The 22,146-nt window shown below is 36.2% G+C and overlaps 1 protein-coding gene and 1 long non-coding RNA gene across 4 annotated transcripts; one reads left to right on the forward strand and one right to left on the reverse strand.

Annotated features, from left to right (window-relative positions):
• The first annotated feature begins 12,101 nt into the window (after positions 1–12,101).
• On the forward strand, positions 12,102–17,477 carry LOC130046337 (uncharacterized). 3 transcript variants are annotated; one of them, XM_048901091.2, is made up of 3 exons: positions 12,102–12,182; positions 12,478–12,739; positions 14,983–17,477. In XM_048901091.2, exons 2-3 carry the CDS (start codon positions 12,484–12,486, stop codon positions 15,669–15,671), a joined length of 945 nt encoding a protein of 314 aa, XP_048757048.2. In that variant the 5' UTR covers positions 12,102–12,182; positions 12,478–12,483; the 3' UTR covers positions 15,672–17,477. The 3 variants fall into 3 exon arrangements, with proteins under 3 accessions (XP_048757048.2, XP_048757041.2, XP_056020480.1); XM_048901084.2 differs by having other exon boundaries at positions 12,478–17,477; XM_056164505.1 differs by having other exon boundaries at positions 12,115–12,739.
• A 103-nt stretch (positions 17,478–17,580) lies between these two features.
• On the reverse strand, positions 17,581–20,794 carry LOC125651573 (uncharacterized). Its single transcript, XR_007361282.2, has 3 exons — positions 20,660–20,794; positions 17,811–17,903; positions 17,581–17,695 (listed from the first exon to the last, which is right to left on the reverse strand). It is a non-coding gene; the product is annotated as an uncharacterized LOC125651573 (long non-coding RNA).
• Between the last annotated feature and the right edge of the window lie 1,352 nt (positions 20,795–22,146).

Raw genomic sequence — 22,146 nt, forward strand, 5'->3', positions numbered from 1 at the left:
GATTGATCACTGTTCGGTATCTTCGCCTTTCATGATTTTATGATGTATGTATACATTATGACATGGACAATTTAATAAAGGAAAAACAATAGATTTAGATATGTTGACCAACAACTGTTTTGATTTGTCTTTCATTGATTCATCAAACAATTAACCCGACCATGACACTTGCTAAATACGTAGCTGTATTAAAAATAGAAATAAAACTGCTTTAACAAATATCGAAATATCTTCACAAGAGAACTGTGATACATTGGCCCCGGCTACTACTTTCTGATTGACAATAGTCGGTCAAAATTTCCGGGAGATGTATCTTCAGAGTAGTACACAGTATAATTGAAAAATACTCACATGGTAAGATATTTCTATTTCTGTTTTTATGTTTGTTTTCTGAGGCTTCTCCAATGTCAGTTGAACTCCTGTTACAGGACTGCAGTATATTCTGTTTAAAAATGTAATCTTAGAAAGATGCATGATGTCAAAGTGTAGGAGCGTGAAAGACATTTACTGTTAGTCACAATTTACCCAAAACTCTTCCTCGGCCCATCTCTCACGATCACAGATGTTCTCATAGATTTCCACAAACTCACTGAGACGTATTCTACAAATTAAAGAAAACAATAAGTGAAATATCTTTTAATATATCTTAGCATATATATATATATATATATATATATATATAAAGCACAGAAATAGCAATGAACTCTTAAATTAACATAACTGCCCTAAGTGAAGAAATATTTAATATAAAGCACAGAAAATTTCAGTTTATTTGCATACCCATATAGATATGACTGGCGTCATAAGAAAAGGGCTCCATATCTTTCTACGTCACAATTCATAGAAAACGACGTGAAAGTTCGCAATGGTATTCTCTTTCGAGAAGTCGGGAGGCATAGCCTTCATCGACTTCTCTTCGCAAGCATTCATGTTTTGATTCTAGAAAACGTGTAAATGCCGGAGTCGGTGACGGTTTGTTTTTCGACCGACGTTTCGACTCAGATGTGCCTGGATTTACGCAATAGACAAGTTGTTTTCAAACATTTAACAGCAATGCACAAAACCGTCACAAGGAAATCAAAACTAGTTTAAATCATAACTCTGATTACGTCAGCCCGCTTTTCTCTTAACTGGTCCCCTATTGTGACAGCTCCCAAGACCAGTTAACGTAAACCCGGGACAGGGGACATGTTGAAAATGGATTAAAAGCAAGTAAGTGTTGATTTCCTTGTGACAGTTTTGTGCATTACTGTTAAATGTTTGAAAACAACTTGTCTATTGCGTAAATCCAGGCACATCTGAGTCGAAACGTCGATCGAAGCATAAACCGTCACCGACTCTGGCATTTACACGTTTTCCAGAATCAAAATATGAATGCTTGCGAAGAGAAGTCGATGACGGCTATGCCTCTCGACTTCTCTAAAGAGAATAGGAGCAATGGTAGATCTGTCATAATTCATGTTAGATGCGGAACTGTAGCTAAATTCATGTTTATTGGTAAAGTTCTACAAATTCTAAACAGAGTAATTATTTAAATGATCTCTTTAAACAGTTGCTATGGTGTCCTGAAGATATTGACAAAATAGCAAAAGAATTATATCAAGATTCAGGTGGGAATCTGAATTTAAGCCAAAACATACTAGTTTTCGATCCAGTTCGCCTCCCCAATGTCAAATACTTGCGGACGCCCCGGTGCATGCATGTCTATACACACTTTTACTATTTCACTCACACAAACTGAATAAATGCGACGCCTGAACAGCGAATATTCATACACAACCGCTACATGTTTTTCATTTTTACTACCGCATATCCGGTGGTTACGCTACCATATTGTGAAACATTGTATCTATATCTTTAGTGCAAATTATGATGCAAACAAAACAACAACAAAAATGTAGAAAGGTGGGGCTGTCAACAATTTATGTTTTCCTTACCTTAAAATCGCCCGTCTCAGATCTAATGTTTGTATAAAATGTAAATCTACTCGATGCCGCGTGTTGGTCACTGTCTCAAAGGAGGAGAAACGAAATTTCTCAAGGTACAGTCATATACAAAAGTAAAAACTTCTTCACGCGCTTCAAAACACATTCAAATTACCGCATCATATGTGACTGCTGTATTTCAGTTTGAATTCTTTTTATTCACTTGACTTTTTTTTTTAACTTGGGAAAACGGTTTCTAAGTATTACAAACGATATATTGCAAAATAACGGAATGTATTTTTGTTTTCAATTTAAAATACAATTCCATGGGTATGGGGTTCTAGATATAGAAATATTTCTGCTCCTCGACACGCAGTTTACTATGAATGTGTAAACCTCACTAGAGAAAATAGCACGTATACGTATGCGCCGTCCGATGCCTCTTGCTCGCAACAACTGTCTCAGGTTCATTAAACTTTGAATTTCTCCCCAAAATTCTAGACAAGAGGAACCCTCTAGTTCACAACACCAAGAAAAATCACCTTTTCGGGGCATGTATGGAAGGGGCGGTAAAAATACTAGTACAATCACTACCTTATTCATGAAGACTAAGATCGGCGTTGATGGTTCAAATGCCGTTCCATGGCCCTAACACAGATTCACAGATTCATGGTACATCATACAGATGTCATATGCAAGGTGAAGATAACGAACAGTGATCAATCTCATAACTCCTACAAGCAATACAAAATAGATAGTTGGACAAACACGGACCCCTGGACACACCAGAGGTGGGATCAGGTGCCTAGGAGGAGTAAGCATCCCATAAAGAATACGAAATTGAGAGTAGGGCAAAGAACGAACTCCTGAAAACATCAAAGGTTGGATCAAGTGTTTAGGAGGAGTGAGCAACCCCTATTGAGCTCTTTATCTTGAAAAGACAAATGGAATAATCCGTAGTCAAAATCAGTGTGTAAAATAATTGGCATAAAACACGTCAGACCGCATTCGACATAATGAAAAATCGCATTTGCAAATAATATTATTATAAAAATCATGGAATATACTCAATGTTGTCATTTAACGAGACTGTTGACACCCTGTAAGAACACTATATTTGTTAGTAGCTTGCATCGGTTTACATATTTATTATATGTAGAACATGATTTCCTATATCGAAGCAACCGAAAGCATAAATACCATTTGCAGGTCACAATGAAATATTGCTACATGAATAATGAAGAATCTGAAGTCATCTGTTTTGTCATATAGTTGATTTGTTAGATTGTAATTAAATTTTATGCCCAGTAAACTCCAAACATGAAACGAATGTGGAAGATCCCGAGATATCTTTTATTTCGAGATAACTACCATAGATCGATGAATGTGAATGAAAATGGATATTGTTAACAGATAAACGTAGTCGGTGTATCTAAATGTCGAGTTGAAGGACACAGGAAAATATGCCTTCTTCTCAAGTAAAAGTTTTGAATAAAAGCTGCTTCATAAGTAAGATTACAACAAGAGTACCGGAAAAGGTATATCATACGATCATGGAAATCTTGTGCTGGGTATTTTTCTTACGTCATGATTAAGAAATTTGTTCAAGATACTATCAGCCATAATTAGCCTATGACATACTTTCTGTGCATCGAATGAATAAAATGTCCCAACTTAAAAACTGTGACAGGAGGTAGATAGACAAACCAAGAGTTCAGTGTGTAAAATATTTCCTCAAATTTGACCAAGTGCAACAACATGTAATGTTTCAAACATAAACAAATTAAGAATTGTTGAGATTCAAAATCCTTGCACTATATATATCTTCAAGTTGTTTACAAAGGCCCTAGCTTTAAAACTGTGACAGGTGTCAAAAGGACAAATTATGTACTCTCTATGTAATATTTCCTCATAACTGACAAAGTTCAACAACTTGTAATTTTCTCAAAATAGAAGAAAATCAAAGATCGGTAAAGTTGGCTACTAGTAACCAGCTACTAGTAACTGGCTACTTAAAAAGAGAAAAGTTGGTTACTAGTAGCCAGCTACTTGAACCAGGAAAAGTTAGCTACTAGTAGCCAGTTACTAGTAGCCAGCTACTAAAAGTATGAAAAGTTAGCTACTCGTAGCCAGCTACTACAAAATATAAAAGTTATAATTACTGATAGCTCGCTACCAGATAAAGGTTAATGAGTTTGAAAATTATTATCTATCAGATTTATTTCTAAAGAGGACGAGGAGTCGTATGAAATTTCATGCTCAATTATCCCCAATTACATAACGTTGCAATGCAAAATACGAATACACTTTTTCAACTGAGTGCTTATTTTAAAAGTGATACGGATTGAATCCAGACCTTCAATCATTTGATATACCATCCATTTTGAGATATCTGCTACTTTTACAATTTGATTCGAGTTACCCTGAAATTTCAACATAAGTGTGAATACTGTAAGAAACTTTATGTTTGACTTTATGTTCGTATTAGATATCTGACGAATATACGACTATACATATGGCAAGAAGTCATAGATGGTGTTTTGGTACTCCACGAATTTTCAGATATCGCTCTTTAGGTAATCAGTTACTTATACATTTTGATTATCGGTACAAGATCCGTGTGAATACCTTAAGGAACTCCGTGTTTATAGCATATATTTAACTAACTTACAACGATACGTATGGCGAGTAGTGATATTGGGTATCGTGATATGTCATTAATTTTCAGATATAACGCTTAAGGAAGTCAGCTATATTTACCTTTTGATGGCAGGTAAACTGAAATTTCAAGTTTTTCGCAAATATCTTAAGGAACTCTGAGTTTGTATTAGATATCTGACTAATTTACAATTATCAAAGTGAAGAAGAGTGATATTAGGTATCTTGACATGCCATAAATTTCCAGATATCACGCTTAAGGAAGTCAGCTACTTATACCTTTTGATTCCTGGTATCCTGAAATTTCACGTTTTTCATAAATATCTTAAAGAACTCTGTGCTTGTATTAGATAGCTGATTAGTTTACAACTATCCATGTGAAGTGGAGTGGTACTAGGTATCTTGATATGCCATTAATTTTGAGATACCACGCTTAAGGAAGTCAGCTACTTATACCTTTTGATTGCAGCTGGTAACCTGAAAATTAAAGTTTATAGAAAATATATTAAGGAACTCTGTCTTTGTTTTAAATATCTGATTAATTTACCAATGCACATCTGATAAAATCTGATACTATGTATCTTGATATGCCATCATTTTTCAGATATCACTCTTAAGGAGGTCAGCTACATATACCTTTTGATGGCTGGTAAACTGAAATTTCAAGTTTTTCGCAAATATCTTAAGGAACTCTGTATTTGTATTAGATATCTGACTAATTTACAACTACCCACGTGAAGTGGTGTGATATTAGATATCTTGATATGCCAACAATTTTCGGATATCATACTTAACGAAGTCAGCTACTTATACCTTTTGATTCCAGGTAACCTGAAATTTCAAGTTTTTCATAAATATCTTAAAGAACGCCTTGTTTGTATTAGATATCTGACTAATTTATAACTATCCATGTGAAGTGGAATGGTATTAGGTATCTTGATATGCCATCAATTTTCAGATATCACCCTTAAGGAAGTCAGCTACTTATACCTTTTGATTCCTCGTATCCTGAAATTTCACGTTTTTCATAAATATCTTAAAGAACTATGTGCTAGTATTAGATATCTGACTAATTTACAACTGTCCATGTGAAGTGGAGTGGTACTAGGTATCTTCATATGCCATTAATTTTGAGATACCACGCTTAAGGAAGTCAGCTACTCATACCTTTTGATTGCAGGTAAACTCAAATTTCAAGTTTTTCATAAATATCTCAAGGAACTCTGTGTTTGTACTAGAAATCTGACTAATTTACAATTAACCACGTGAAGAAGACTGATATTAGGTGTCTTGATATACCATCAATTTTTAGATATCACGCTTAAGGAAGTCAGCTACTTATACCTTTTGATTGCAGGTAACCTGAAATTTCAAGTTTTTCATAAATATCTTAAAGAACTCTGTATTTGTATTAGATATCTGACTAATTTACAACTATCCACATGAAGAAGTGTGATATTAGGTATCTTCATATGCCAACAATTTTCAGATATCACGCTTAAGGAAGTCAGCTACTTATACCTTTTGATTGCAGGTAACCTAAAATTTCAAGTTTTCCGTAGATATCTTAAGGAACTCTGCGTTTATATTCGATATATGACTAAGTTCCAACTATCCACGTGAAGAGGAGTGATATTAGGGATCTTGATATGCCATTAATTTTCAGATATCACCCTTAAGGAAGTCAGCTACTTATACCTTTTGATTCCTCGACACCTGAAATTTCAACTTTTTCATAAATATCTTAAGTAACTCTGCTTTTGTATTAGATATCTGACTAACTTACAACTATCCACATGAAGAGGAGTGATATTAGGTATCTTGATATACTATTAATTTTCAGATATCACCCTTAAGGAAGTCAGCTACTTGTACAATTTGATTGCAGGTAAACTGAAATTTCAAGTGTTTAGTAAATATTTTGAGGATTTCCGTTTTTGTTTTAGATATCTGATTAATTTACCAATGCACATATGACAAGGAGTTATATTAAGTATCTTGATATGCCTTCAATTTTGAGATATCACGCTTAATGAAGTCAGCTACTTGTACATTTTGATTGCAGGTAACCTGAAATTTCAAGTTTTTAGAAAATATTTTAAGGAGCTCCGTGTTTGTTTTAGATATTTGATTAATTTACCAATGCACACATGACAAGATGTGCTATTAGGTATTTTGATATGCCATCAATTTTCTAATATCACGTTTAAGGAAGTCAGCTACTTATATCATTTGATTCTAGGTAGACTGAAATTTCAAGTTTTCCGTACATGCATATCTTAAGGAACTCTGCGTTTGTATTAGATATATCATTAATTTACCATCTCACATATGACAGGGAGTGATATTAAGTATCTTATTATGATATCAATTTTCAGATATCACGCTTAAGGAAGTTAGCTACTTAGACCTTTTGATTCCTGGTTACCTGAAATTTCAAATGTTTTGTAGATATCTTTTAAGGAACTGTGTGTTTGTATTAGATATCAGACTAATTATCTACTATCAACCTGAAGAGGAGTGATATTAGGTATCTTAAAATGCCATCAATTGTCAGATAGATATGTTAGATACTTGACTAATTTATCTTTGCCGATATTACAGAGCTTTATATGAACTGTCTTGATATGCAATCAATTTTGAGATATCACGTTCGACGAAGTCAGCTACTTATACCTTTTGATTCCAGACATCTTGAAATTTAAAGTGTTTTGTATATAGCTTAAGGAACTCTGTGTTTCTGTTAGATATCTGACTAGTAAGCTACTATCCACGTGAAGAGGTATGATAATAGGTATCAAGATACCTAATATCACTCCTCTTCACGTGGGTGGTTGTAAGTTAGTCAGATATCTAATACAAACGCAGAGGTCCTCAAGATATTTACGGAAAACTTCAAATTTCAGGTTACTTAGAATAAAAAAGTATAAGTAGCTAACTTCCTTAAGGGTGATATTTGAAAATTGATGGCATATCAAGATACCTAATACCACTCCACTTCATATGGATAGTTGTAAATTAGTCAGATATCTAATACAAACAAGACGTTCTTCAAGATATTTATGAAAAACTTGAAATTTCAGGTTACCTGTAATCAAAAGGTATAAGTAGCTGACTTCCTTAAGGGTGATATCTGAAAATTGATGGCATATCAAGATATCTAATACCATTCCACTTCACATGGATAGTTGTAAATTAGTCAGATATCTAATACAAACAAGGAGTTCTTTAAGATATTTATGAAAAACTTGAAATTTCAGGTTACCAGGAATCAAAAGGTATAAGTAGCTGACTTCCTTAAGCGTGATATCTGGAAATTTATAGCATGTCAAGATACTTAATATCACTCTTCTTCACTTTGATAATTGTAAATTAGTCAGATATCTAATACAAACTCAGAGTTCTTTAAAATATTGTTGAAAACTTGAAATTTCAGGTTGTCAGAAATCAAAAGCTATAAGTAGCTGACTTCCTTAAGCGTGATATCTAAAAATTGATGGTATATCAAGATACCTAATATCAGTCTTCTTCACGTGGTTAATTGTAAATTAGTCAGATTTCTAGTACAAACACAGAGTTCCTTGAGATATTTATGAAAAACTTGAAATTTCAGGTTACCTGCAATCAAAAGGTATAAGTAGCTGACTTCCTTAAGGGTGATATCTGAAAATTGATGGCATATCAAGATACCTAGTACCACTCCACTTCACATGGACAGTTGTAAACTAGTCAGATATCTAAAACAAACACAGAGTTCTTTAAAATATTGTTGAAAACTTGAAATTTCAGGTTGTCAGAAATCAAAAGCTATAAGTAGCTGACTTCCTTAAGGGTGATATCTAAAAATTGATGGCGTATCAAGACACCTAGTATCAGTCTTCTTCACGTGGTTAATTGTAAATTAGTCAGATTTCTAGTACAAACACAGAGTTCCTTGAGATATTTATGAAAAACTTGAAATTTCAGGTTACCTGCAATCAAAAGGTATAAGTAGCTGACTTCCTTAAGGGTGATATCTAAAAATTGATGGCGTATCAAGACACCTAATATCAGTCTTCTTCACGTGGTTAATTGTAAATTAGTCAGATTTCTAGTACAAACACAGAGTTCCTTGAGATATTTATGAAAAACTTGAAATTTCAGGTTACCTGCAATCAAAAGGTATAAGTAGCTGACTTCCTTAAGGGTGATATCTGAAAATTGATGGCATATCAAGATACCTAGTACCACTCCACTTCACATGGAAAGTTGTAAACTAATCAGATATCTAAAACAAACACAGAGTTCTTTAATATATTTATGAAAAACTTGAAATTTCAGGATACCAGGAATCAAAAGGTATAAGTAGCTGACTTCCTTAAGCGTGATATCTGGAAATTTATGGCATGTCAAGATACCTAATATCACTCTTCTTCACTTTGATAATTGTAAATTCGTCAGATATCTAATACAAACTCAGAGTTCCTTAAAATATTGGTAGAAAACTTGAAATTTCATGTTACCTGCAATCAAAAGGTATAAGTAGTTGACTTCCTTAAGGGTGATATCTGAAAATTGATGGCATATCAAGATACCTAATACCATTCCACTTCACATGGATAGTTATAAATTAGTCAGATATCTAATACAAACAAGGCGTTCTTTAAGATATTTATGAAAAACTTGAAATTTCAGGTTACCTGGAATCAAAAGGTATAAGTAGCTGACTTCGTTAAGTATGATATCCGAAAATTGTTGGCATATCAAGATATCTAATATCACACCACTTCACGTGGGTAGTTGTAAATTAGTCAGATATCTAATACAAATACAGAGTTCCTTAAGATATTTGCGAAAAACTTGAAATTTCAGTTTACCAGCCATCAAAAGGTATATGTAGCTGACCTCCTTAAGAGTGATATCTGAAAAATGATGGCATATCAAGATACATAGTATCAGATTTTATCAGATGTGCATTGGTAAATTAATCAGATATTTAAAACAAAGACAGAGTTCCTTAATATATTTTCTATAAACTTTAATTTTCAGGTTACCAGCTGCAATCAAAAGGTATAAGTAGCTGACTTCCTTAAGCGTGGTATCTCAAAATTAATGGCATATCAAGATACCTAGTACCACTCCACTTCACATGGATAGTTGTAAACTAATCAGATATCTAATACAAGCACAGAGTTCTTTAAGATATTTATGAAAAACGTGAAATTTCAGGATACCAGGAATCAAAAGGTATAAGTAGCTGACTTCCTTAAGCGTGATATCTGGAAATTTATGGCATGTCAAGATACCTAATATCACTCTTCTTCACTTTGATAATTGTAAATTAGTCAGATATCTAATACAAACTCAGAGTTCCTTAAGATATTTGCGAAAAACTTGAAATTTCAGTTTACCTGCCATCAAAAGGTATATGTAGTTGACTTCCTTAAGCGTGATATCTGAAAATTAATGACATATCACGATACCCAATATCACTACTCGCCATACGTATCGTTGTAAGTTAGTTAAATATATGATATAAACACGGAGTTCCTTAAGGTATTCACACGGATCTTGTACCGATAATCAAAATGTATAAGTAACTGATTTCCTAAAGAGCGATATCTGAAAATTCGTGGAGTACCAAAACACCATCTATGACTTCTTGCCATATGTATAGTCGTATATTCGTCAGATATCTAATACGAACATAAAGTCAAACATAAAGTTTCTTACAGTATTCACACTTATGTTGAAATTTCAGGGTAACTCGAATCAAATTGTAAAAGTAGCAGATATCTCAAAATGGATGGTATATCAAATGATTGAAGGTCTGGATTCAATCCGTATCACTTTTAAAATAAACACTCAGTTGAAAAAGTGTATTCGTATTTTGCATTGCAACGTTATGTAATTGGGGATAATTGAGCATGAAATTTCATACGACTCCTCGTCCTCTTTAGAAATAAATCTGATAGATAATAATTTTCAAACTCATTAACCTTTATCTGGTAGCGAGCTATCAGTAATTATAACTTTTATATTTTGTAGTAGCTGGCTACGAGTAGCTAACTTTTCATACTTTTAGTAGCTGGCTACTAGTAACTGGCTACTAGTAGCTAACTTTTCCTGGTTCAAGTAGCTGGCTACTAGTAACCAACTTTTCTCTTTTTAAGTAGCCAGTTACTAGTAGCTGGTTACTAGTAGCCAACTTTACCGATCTGAAAATCAAACTCCTTGCCACATGCACATTTTCAACACCCATACAAACACTCTGTAAAACAAGGAAGTCCCCACTTAAAAGTGTGGGAGGATTTAGCCGGACAAATTATATACTCTCCATATAGCATTAATTTTCAAATAAAGTGACAAAATGCCGATAAGAAAGATCGAAATGGATCAAAATTGCAACATGATCTAGAGTGACTCACAAAGAAGCTACATAGCAAGTTTCTGCTAAATCTGTGACAAAGAAATGAAAATAGAAACATAAAACCCTGAACGGACGGACATACAGACATTGCTATACCACAATACGTCCCGTCTAAAGGCGGTTGAAAGATCTGATCTGGAAACACAGTATAGATGATGACAATAGTTTTGAATATTTAGCTCAGGGCTTCATTCATTCAAAGTTAGAAAGACTAATGTGGAAAATAAAAAATTATAATTCAATTTCTATATCAAGAATCACTAATGATATTTGTAATTATAATAACAAATATCCATAGTGCTTGCTTTAAAGTTAAAGTAATTCTTTAAACCGCTGTTTCAAATTTTGTTGTGAAATAGAAATGCAATGAAATTTCAGGCCATTCTTTACATATTAATTTTGACGACGGATTATTCCGTATATCTGATATAGGACTTATGGTTGGCATGACCGGTAAACAGGGGATGCCTACTCCTCTGGTCCTGCTGATTTCTTCTCTGGTGTCAAATTTTAAAAAAAAAAGTGCAAAGTGGATTATTTAATGATGGTGGGGGAATGTTAGATGGGTGATATCTAACCGAAATAATTCTTAAAGTTGTATGGTCCAAATTATGACAATTTTTTTCCAAATTGTAAAAACGCTGTTAAATCATCGCACGTAGTTATGAGGCTGTCTTACATGCCATACATTATTTCACCTGTTTTAACCAAAACTGATTATAAATCGGTGTTTACAAACAACCGCGTCACTCTGCCATTTCAAGTGACAGTCACTTGATCAGTTCAAACTTTCAGATCATCGGTGGTCTTATCTGTGTAAAGCTGTGCATTTTGTTAAAACACTACCGTGCCATAAGTTTAATAGACATAAAAATATTAAATATATCTGATTAATTCGTTGTTTTACGCTCTTTCAGCCTTAAAATTAGACAGTTGCATCTGAGTTAATCAGAGTTAACTCCTTAGAGTTCACTCCTTTTATGCCGACCAGCAACTCATCATCAACATACAGTATACAAAGAAAGATAACTCTCATGTAATGAGAGTGACATGCACGTTTTCAGTACATGCTTATAAGAGCATGCGTAACAAGGAAGCTTCCTTTTCCAACTTGTAGCTGCTGCGATTAAGACGTGTCTGCAGGCAATCTCTAAGGCGTATCCTTGTCGACACCAACAACGGTCTCACTTGTAGGTATACTGTAGGTAAAACTGGACAGTACGGTAGGCCCCTAATTTTCCTTTTTAGTTCGATGCTGCTGCATTGAATTCCTGATGTTTGCTTAAGCCTGCGTCTGAGTTTCGGTCATGCCTCATGGCGTCGCCATTTTGAAAAAAACGTGCGAATTCAATTTCATTTACAATTTAGCTATTAATTATCAATTAATATGTATTAATTACAATTTCCTTTATATTTACTGGGGTTAGATATAATTATAGATATAAACAGATACATGTATATATAATTTATAAAAGTTTACTGTAGTTCATCATGCTCCGAGTTAAATGGAGGGCCAGGAACGCTCCATATATTGGTCCAGCGGCTGGGACAAGAGGAGCCGCATCCAGGACGACGACGGCTCACGCCTCTGCCAGACCTACAACGGTGACAACTCACATGGCCACTGACCTCCCTACTCAGCCTAGCCTGCCAGTCATCCCTCTAAACACTCCGCCAGTTGTGGACCCTCATCAACAGGTTATGGCTAACTTCCCAATTAATGAAAACAGGGGAGAACAAATTTCAGGTGAAAATGTTACCAATACCATGCACGCTTATCATGAGCCTGCCATAGCACCACTAGTTAGTGTTGGCGACGAGTTGGCCGTTCACATTGAACAAACAATTAAGGAAAAAATTTGGAACCGAGATTACATTGAATTATCTAAGTTAACACAGTCTGAATTTGAAATTTCCAATGTCATCCAACCAAAAAATCCACCTAAACGAATTACATCAATACATACTTGGACAGATGCATTTTTAATCTTCGCAAGTATATACTTAACGAGGCACCCTGTTGATCTCCAGGGCATCCTCAAGTATATGCACATAGTTAGACTGGCAGCAAACAGATCAGTTAGTGGGTGGATCGAATATGATAGGCAATTCAGGCTACGCCTGTCAAAGAATCCTAACATTTCCTGGGGTTCCGTTGATGCTGAGCTATGGCTCTTGTTTATTTCTAACCAAAGCCAATCACCCCCCCCCCCCCCCCACTCAACCGACCCATAAATGTTTCGACTTTAACTTTAAGGGTTCATGCCTTCGCCAGCCCTGTAATTACCTCCACTTGTGCATGTATTGTAATAAGTCGCATCCTAGACTACATTGTTGGGTCAATCAAAGTAATCCATCTCCTCAGGCTAACATCCCAAACCCAACATCCAACCCTCAACCCAGGCAACCGTTAAGTCAGCACAATTTCCGTCCCTTCAACCCCCGAGCACAATCCAATTCCCATCAACGTCAAAGAAATATGGGACCTAGGTTCAACACCCATTAATCATTCCATTTTGAAAAATTACCTTCGTGATCATCCTGATACTCAGTTAGTCCAGCACGTTGTGAATGGTTTTAGGCACGGTTTCAGTTTAAATTACACAGGATTAAGACTCTTGGTTTCGGCAAAAAATTTGAAATCTGCAACTCAGCATCAGGTTGAATTACTCCAGATAATTCATAAAGTAATTAGTTTAGGTCATATGGCTGGTCCTTTTCACCATCGCCCTTTGTCAAATTTAAGGTGCAACTCAGTTGGGGTTTTGCCTAAAAAAGATGGGAGTTGGCGACTAATCACCAACTTGTCTGCTCCAATTGGAAATAGTGTAAATGAGTTTATCGACCCGAAATTGTGTTCAGTTGCTTACGCATCATTTGATCACGCTATCCAAATGATTCAAAGGTTAGGACAGGGGGGCATTATTGTGCAAAATGGATTTATCTAGTGCTTTTAGGTTGTTACCAGTACGTCCTGCTGATTTTTCTTTGTTGGGTATTTGTGTAGGTGATCAATTCTTCATTGATAAATGCATGCCATTCGGTTGCTCTATTGCTTGTGCAACTTTTGAGAAGTTTTCCTCATTACTACATTGGATAGTAGCTACCCAATCACACAACAGTAATATTATTCATTACCTCGACGATTTCTTGTTTGTTGGTAAGCCATTGTCTGATCATTGTTATAACCTCTCTCTAGTTTTCAGACAAACTTGTCGAGCAATCGGGGTTCCAATCAATGACAAAAAAACTGAGGGTCCAACTACTAAACTTACATTTCTAGGTTTGGGCATTGACACAATTAGCCAAACAATCTTCATCCCTGAACAGAAGTACATTGAGCTCAAACAAGCCTTGGTCTATTTATCGTCGTCCAAGAAGGTCACACTTACACAAATGCAGTCTTTGTGTGGTTCTTTAAAATTTTTTGCAAAGGCAGTCCCAGGTAGTCGGGCATTCAACCGTCGATTTTATAATTCTACCATTGGTATCCGTAAACCACACTTTCGACTTCGTGTCACAATAGGCATGAAACAAGATGCAAGGGTTTGGTTAGACTTCCTTGAAAACTTCAATGGCCGTGCTCCATTTCCAGATCTCCTATGGTCATCAAATACTGCGTTAAACCTATTTACGGATAGCTGTGCATCTTGTGGAGGCGGTGCATTTTACAACAACAGTTGGCTTGTTATTAAGTGGTCTAGTACCTGGGATTCTCAGGTTCTCCGAGACATAACATTCCTCGAGTTAGTTCCTATTCTGTGTGCATTCTGGGTATGGGCGGGTAGCTTTGAGTCTAAGAAAGTGTTACTACATACAGACAATTTGGCTTTGGTCCACATCTTAAATTCACAATCAAGCAAATCGGAAAGGGTCATGCAGTTAGTACGCCCTTTAGTGCTGCTCTGCTTAAGACACAATATACAAATAAAAGCGGTTCATATTCCTGGATGTCGGAATTTGATTGCTGATGCTATTTCTCGCTTTCAGTGGGACCGCTTCAAATCCCTTGCCCCACAGGCAGAGAAATATCCGTCACGGATACCTCCAGCAATATGGCAAGTCTTGAGTATCGAATAGAAGCACTTTTAGCAGCAGCAGTTTCCAAAAACACCGCGGCTACTTATAGCAGGGCTCTAGACTCATTTACAGAATTTCGGTCTAAGTACAACCTTCCATCCTTTTGGCCACCTTCTGTGGACCAAATTGTTTATTACTTAGCTTATCTATCAACAAAGAACATATCATTTTCTACAGCAAAATGCTACTTAAGCGGGCTAAGTTACCATTTGCAAATTCAAGGTAAAGAAGACACAACTAAAGTTTTCATTGTTAAGAAGATGTTAGAAGGCATGCATCGTTTAAACCCATTAAAGCACATAAGGGCACCTATTTCGTTGCCCCTATTAAATCGGGTTACATTGGCACTTCCTTCAGTCTGTAAAAATTATTACGAGGCAACTTTGTTTACTGTTGCTTTTCATTTGGCCTTTTTTGCATTACTTAGATTTAGCGAGCTAACAATCTCTACAAACACTTCATACGCAATTTCCATTCATGATCTTGGGTTCTATAAGAACCAAATTAAACTGCGTATTAGGGGTTCGAAGACTGATCAGTATGCAGTGGGTTTCATTGTTCAGATAGATCTCAATCATGAAACCTCTACACTATTTTAATAGTTACAACATTATCTGCACTCTAGACCAACATCACCTGGCCCTTTATTACTCCACCTAAACGGTAAGCCACTCACTTCTTATCAGTTTACTTCAATCTTGCACAAAGCATTACGGTTCATTGAAGTCGACACATCTACATTTAAATCCCATTCATTTAGAATAGGGGTGCAACCCATATGCATCTCTCAAGGGTCCCAGAAGAACATATCAAAATTAAGGGTAGATGGAAGTCTAACGCAGTTAAATCGTATATTCGTGTATGAATTGTCATTATAGGCTTGGTGCTTGCAACATTATACTGGTCACTAACAGTATGTTAAGTTTGCAGGTATCCACACAGTCGTATGGATAGTCGGATCATCTTTGATATATCATGTATGTAACTACACTAAACCTTATTTTGGTAATCAGCACCTCAACCTACTATCCAAGAACATTGCCATTAGATGGTTTGGTCAGAGGGGCATGACCTGGGAGCATATGGAATCTAAGATCCAAAGGCTAGTTGTTCAATTTGGTCCTCCCGATGTTTTGATGTTGCATTGCGGTGGTAATAGCATCGGGACCATGTCACTTAGACAATTGCAGATTTATGAAGCAAACTATCTATACACTTTATCAATTATTGCCAAATTGCAGATTCATTTGGTCTGAAATCTTGCCTCGTACTTATTATCGTCATATGTTCTCATTAAATTCAGTAGAAATGTCCCGCAAGAGAATAAATAGTGCAATGAGTGCATTTATCATTCAACGGGGTGGGGGTTATATTTCGTACCCTGATCTCAAATCATGTTCCCCGGTCTTGTTTCGAGACGGGGTACACTTAACTGACATTGGTCAAACTATATTCAGGGGGGCCTTTTCACTATTATTAGGGAGGGGGTTCAGCACTTTCCGCCTCGAGCAGTTAATTGAGGTCAGTTGATCCATACTGGGCAGTTCGTCATGACAGGGGCCAAAATTTGCAGCATGTGGCTGATGTCTATGCGCACCTTGCTTTACTACAGGTACTCGTCGACATGTGGCCGAACTTTGAACTTTGAAGCCTGCCCTAGATTTCTGTTGTTTTCCAGGGTCTGGGGCCAATAATTGGGCTTCTGTCATTTTCTCATTTTCATTGATATTGCTATGCCATACACTGTTGACAAAGTCGGTGTAGCTCATTGTCGTTGTACATTATTGGTGTTTATATTTGTCATTGATTCACCTTGTATACTCATTTGCCATAACTCGTGGCACCGTTGTTATTGTCAAGAATTTGCTCAAAAATATAAAGCCTTGACAAAAACTGCTAAATCATTCTTGGAGTTGATGTGTCGTCATAATCAGAGTTTTATCTATATAAATAATTAATATCAATGAAAAGAGACCCTTGGATCACAAGATCCACCTGAGCCATCTTACCCTCACAGATAGATATGTCTTTCATAAGTTTAAGAGTCCTAATTGTAGTTTCACATTGAACCAAAACTCACTATTGGATAACTGAGAATGCATGCATATTGGATTAACTGTTCTTTTCCCAGGCAAAGGTCTATGCTCACTGTATGTGTATTTAAGGGGGTAAATTAGTTCCATTATGACTCTTATCTAAATCTTTGCATATACATTAAAATACCATGATGTATAATGTTTCAATTAAATTTTTATGTACAAGAAAAATTGAAACACATTGATAAAAGTTATAAAATTGGTATTCTATCATGTGCACATTTTTCATTGTGAAATGTTTACTGGTATATCAAAGAAAGAATAATTAACAGTGAAATTTCCTTTAGATTTAATAATATTATTGTCTTTCAAATGGCATGTAATACATCATGAGTACATGTACTTGTTTTCCCTCAAATTCACAATTTACTTTAAAGTATGTTGCATAACATCCGTTGCTCTGGGTTCATAAGGGCATTGATGATTCTATCCAAGTCCAAATTTTGAAGTATTTCTTGAATCACTGGAACTTGATCAAACATTGTTTTCAATTTCTGAAGTTGTGGGGGTCCAGTGGAATGACGTACCTATTGATAACACATATATTTGAATATATATAAAAAAAAAAATGAATATTTGATTTTTTTTTAAAATTGTCTTTACAAATGTTGTCGGGTGTTAAAATGGGGGAAAATATTATACCTTTCTTGCTAATTGCTATTGAACTTGTTGACTCAAAATCCATTCCAACCTGCAATGGTCTTATCCAACATGCACTGGTCCTAAGGCTGATGCCTAGAAAAAAGATCATCATAATTGATATTTGCAGTCATTATAAAAGTGTACCATTGATTAATTAGACCATGTCAGACAATGTGAATTTTAAAATTGTGTATGTACCAATGCATATTCAATGAAAATAAAAATACTAATGTTTCAAAATTATATATTGCAATATGAGATGACACATGTTTTCATAAATTGCCAGACTCATCATTTTACAAAATGTGGGTCAAGAGAAGAACATACAAGGTAGTATAAATATATCCTACTTATACATACGATACATATATTTGCCTATGAGAGGGCACATGCAGGCTTGTAATTATTTTGCATTATTTTATAAACGTTTGTCGACCTACATGCTTGTGTGAAACACGAATTTATAGGTTTGATATATTTCTTAGATCAATGAAATTTCAAGACATTATAAGTAATGGTATATACTATTATGTTCGTTATCTTCACCTTGCATGTATACTGTAGAAACTATTAGTGCAACACATGCCTCCTCCATACCTATCACAATTTTGATTCGAGATAGGAAAACCTTGTTCGACATGTGAAAAAGAAACACAAACAAGAAATAACAATTCTAAAAGAAAGGACACAAGCAAAACATTCCCACTCTACACGCTCACTAGCAGACGATACTCACGCACCCAAAATACACAACATAGAACAACAAAACATTCACACTCTACACGCTCACTAGCAGACGATACTCACGCACCCAAAATACACAACATAGAACAACAAAACATTCACACTCTACACGCTCACTAGCAGACGATACTCACGCACCCAAAATACACAACATAGAACAACAAAACATTCACACTCTACATGCCCACTAGCAGACGATACTCACGCACCCAAAATACACAACATAGAACAACAAAACATTCCCACTCTACACGCTCACTAGCAGAAGATACTCACGCACCCAAAATACACAACATAGAACAACAAAACATTCACATTCTACACGCTCACTAGCAGACGATACTCACGTACCCAAAATACCTAACACGAGACAACAAAACATTCACACTCTACACGCTCACTAGCAGACGATACTCACGCACCCAAAATACCTAACACGAGACAACAAAACATTCACACTCTACACGCTCACTAGCACACGCTACTCACGCACCCAAAATACCTAACACGAGACAACAAAACATTCACACTCTACACGCTCACTAGCAGACGATACTCACGCACCCAAAATACACAACATAGAACAACAAAACATTCACACTCTACACGCTCACTAGCACACGATACTCACGCACCCAAAATACCTAACACGAGACAACAAAACATTCACACTCTACACGCTCACTAGCAGACGATACTCACGCACCCAAAATACCTAACACGAGACAACAAAACATTCACACTCTACACGCTCACTAGCAGACGATACTCATACACCCAAAATACACAACAGAGAACAACAAAACATTCACACTCTACACGCTCACTAGCAGACGATACTCACGCACCCAAAATACCTAACACGAGACAACAAAACATTCACACTCTACACGCTCACTAGCACACGCACCCAAAATACACAACATAGAACAACAAAACATTCACACTCTACACGCTCACTAGCACACGATACTCACGCACCCAAAATACACAACATAGAACAACAAAACATTCACACTCTACACGCTCACTAGCACACGATACTCACGCACCCAAAATACCTAACACGAGACAACAAAACATTCACACTCTACACGCTCACTAGCACACGATACTCACGCACCCAAAATACCTAACACGAGACAACAAAACATTCACACTCTACACGCTCACTAGCACACGCTACTCACGCACCCAAAATACCTAACACGAGACAACAAAACATTCACACTCTACACGCTCACTAGCAGACGATACTCACGCACCCAAAATACCTAACACGAGACAACAAAACATTCACACTCTACACGCTCACTAACACACGATACTCACGCACCCAAAATACTTAACACGAGACAACAAAACATTCCCACTCTACACGCTCACTAACACACGATACTCACGCACCCAAAATACCTAACACGAGACAACAAAACATTCACACTCTACACGCTCACTAGCACACGATACTCACGCACCCAAAATACCTAACACGAGACAACAAAACATTCACACTCTACACGCTCACTAGCACACGATACTCACGCACCCAAAATACCTAACACGAGACAACAAAACATTCACACTCTACACGCTCACTAGCACACGATACTCACGCACCCAAAATACCTAACACGAGACAACAAAACATTCACACTCTACACGCTCACTAGCACACGATATTCACGCACCCAAAATACACAACATAGAACAACAAAACATTCACACTCTACACACTCACTAGCACACAATACTCACGCACCCAAAATACACAACATAGAACAACAAAACATTCACACTCTACACGCTCACTAGCACACGATACTCACGCACCCAAAATACCTAACACGAGACAACAAAACATCCACACTCTACACGCTCACTAGCACACGATATTCACGCACCCAAAATACACAACATAGAACAACAAAACATTCACACTCTACACGCTCACTAGCACACAATACTCACGCACCCAAAATACATATGACAACAAAACAATGTACTTTGCTTTAACAAAGTCTATTTCATAAAAACCCCGACCAGTATAAGTCGAACGTTCATTGGTCCACAATGCGATGCGCACACATGGTAAATATACTTACACATGTTGTTTATGTCACCACTTGGGATCCCGTAGATGTAATACGTATTTCGAAGCTTTCTCATTACGCCTCATTCAGGTATGATACGTTGGTACTTGTAGAAGTAGATTGCAGGAACACTCATCTGTAGTACCAGTAGAATCAGTACATGTGTAACGGAGCAGGAAGGCAGGTGTTGGCTTCATGAACTTATTCGGCATGGACCTACAATAACAGACAAATAACATTACAAATCAAGAGAAAAAAACATAATCGAAATATGACAATTGTAAATTGTACCCACAGTAAACGTTTTAGCAGAATATTATACTTTCTGAAGAAATGTACTTGTATTCTGTAATAATTCAAGTTAAGATCTTACAAACTCATATAATCATTACAACTTTGACTGCACAATTACAAAAATCTTCACCTGCAATCATTACAACCCCTGGGTCGAGGTCTCTGCTGGTGGACTGTTAGTCCCCGAGGGTCTCTACAGTCCAGTAGCTAAGTACTTCGTTACTAGATTGAAAATACGGATGTATATTTAATTGCTGGGATAAAATTTAGAAATTCATTTCAAAATTAAGGATTATCTCCCTCTTGCATAGCTCTATCCTTGGACGAATTTGGCTCCAGTTTCTTGGCACTCTAGTTTTCCTCTTACAAGTTTATTATTATTTTGAATTTCCAAAAATTCGGCTTGAGCATCACTGAAGAGACATTATTTATCGAAAGGCGCATCTGGTGCATCAAAATTGGTACCGTATAAGTTTTACATGGAGACGTCACCATTGCCGGTGAAGGGTGGGAAAATTTAGGCCTATGCTCGGCGCTTACGGCCTTTGAGCAGGGAGGGATCTTTATCGTGTCACACTTGTTGTGACACGGGGCCTCGGTTTTTTGCGGTCTTATTCGAAGGACCGCCCCATTTAGTGGCCTCTTACGACAAGCAAGGGGGTACTGAGGACCTAGTCTAACCCGGATCCTCATGGAACGAATCATAATAATATCAGCTCTTCATATGGAAATGAAACATATAATGAAATATAGAAATAACATACCATAAGATGCGGATGATGTTAGCTGGTTGGAATTCATCAAAACGTATTACTGACTCTGACTAGGTAAACACGGTAGATTTATACTTATACTGAAAGCCCATTATTGGATAAAGAAATATGAAATGTTCAGTGACATCAAAGAAGCAATGAAATAACAGAATAAAACTTTACTCAGTCAACTCAATCCAGATGCGTAATAGAACTTCCGTCCAATCAAAATTCAAAATTATATTCAATGAAAACGATAAAACGAATAAATACATATAAATATAAGAATTGATTGAGATTGATCCCTGTTCGTTATCTTCACCTTGCATTCATACTATCACACATGGATTACGTAAATCGCCTAAATGAGTATACATCAGAGATAACACTTCTTGAAGCTGATGCATGGTGTCTTTTTTTTTTTTCGTGTTACCATCGTCCCATCTTCATTAA

Source organism: Ostrea edulis, chromosome 5 (assembly GCF_947568905.1).
Source record: "Ostrea edulis chromosome 5, xbOstEdul1.1, whole genome shotgun sequence".
Taxonomy (NCBI): Eukaryota; Metazoa; Mollusca; class Bivalvia; order Ostreida; family Ostreidae; genus Ostrea; species Ostrea edulis.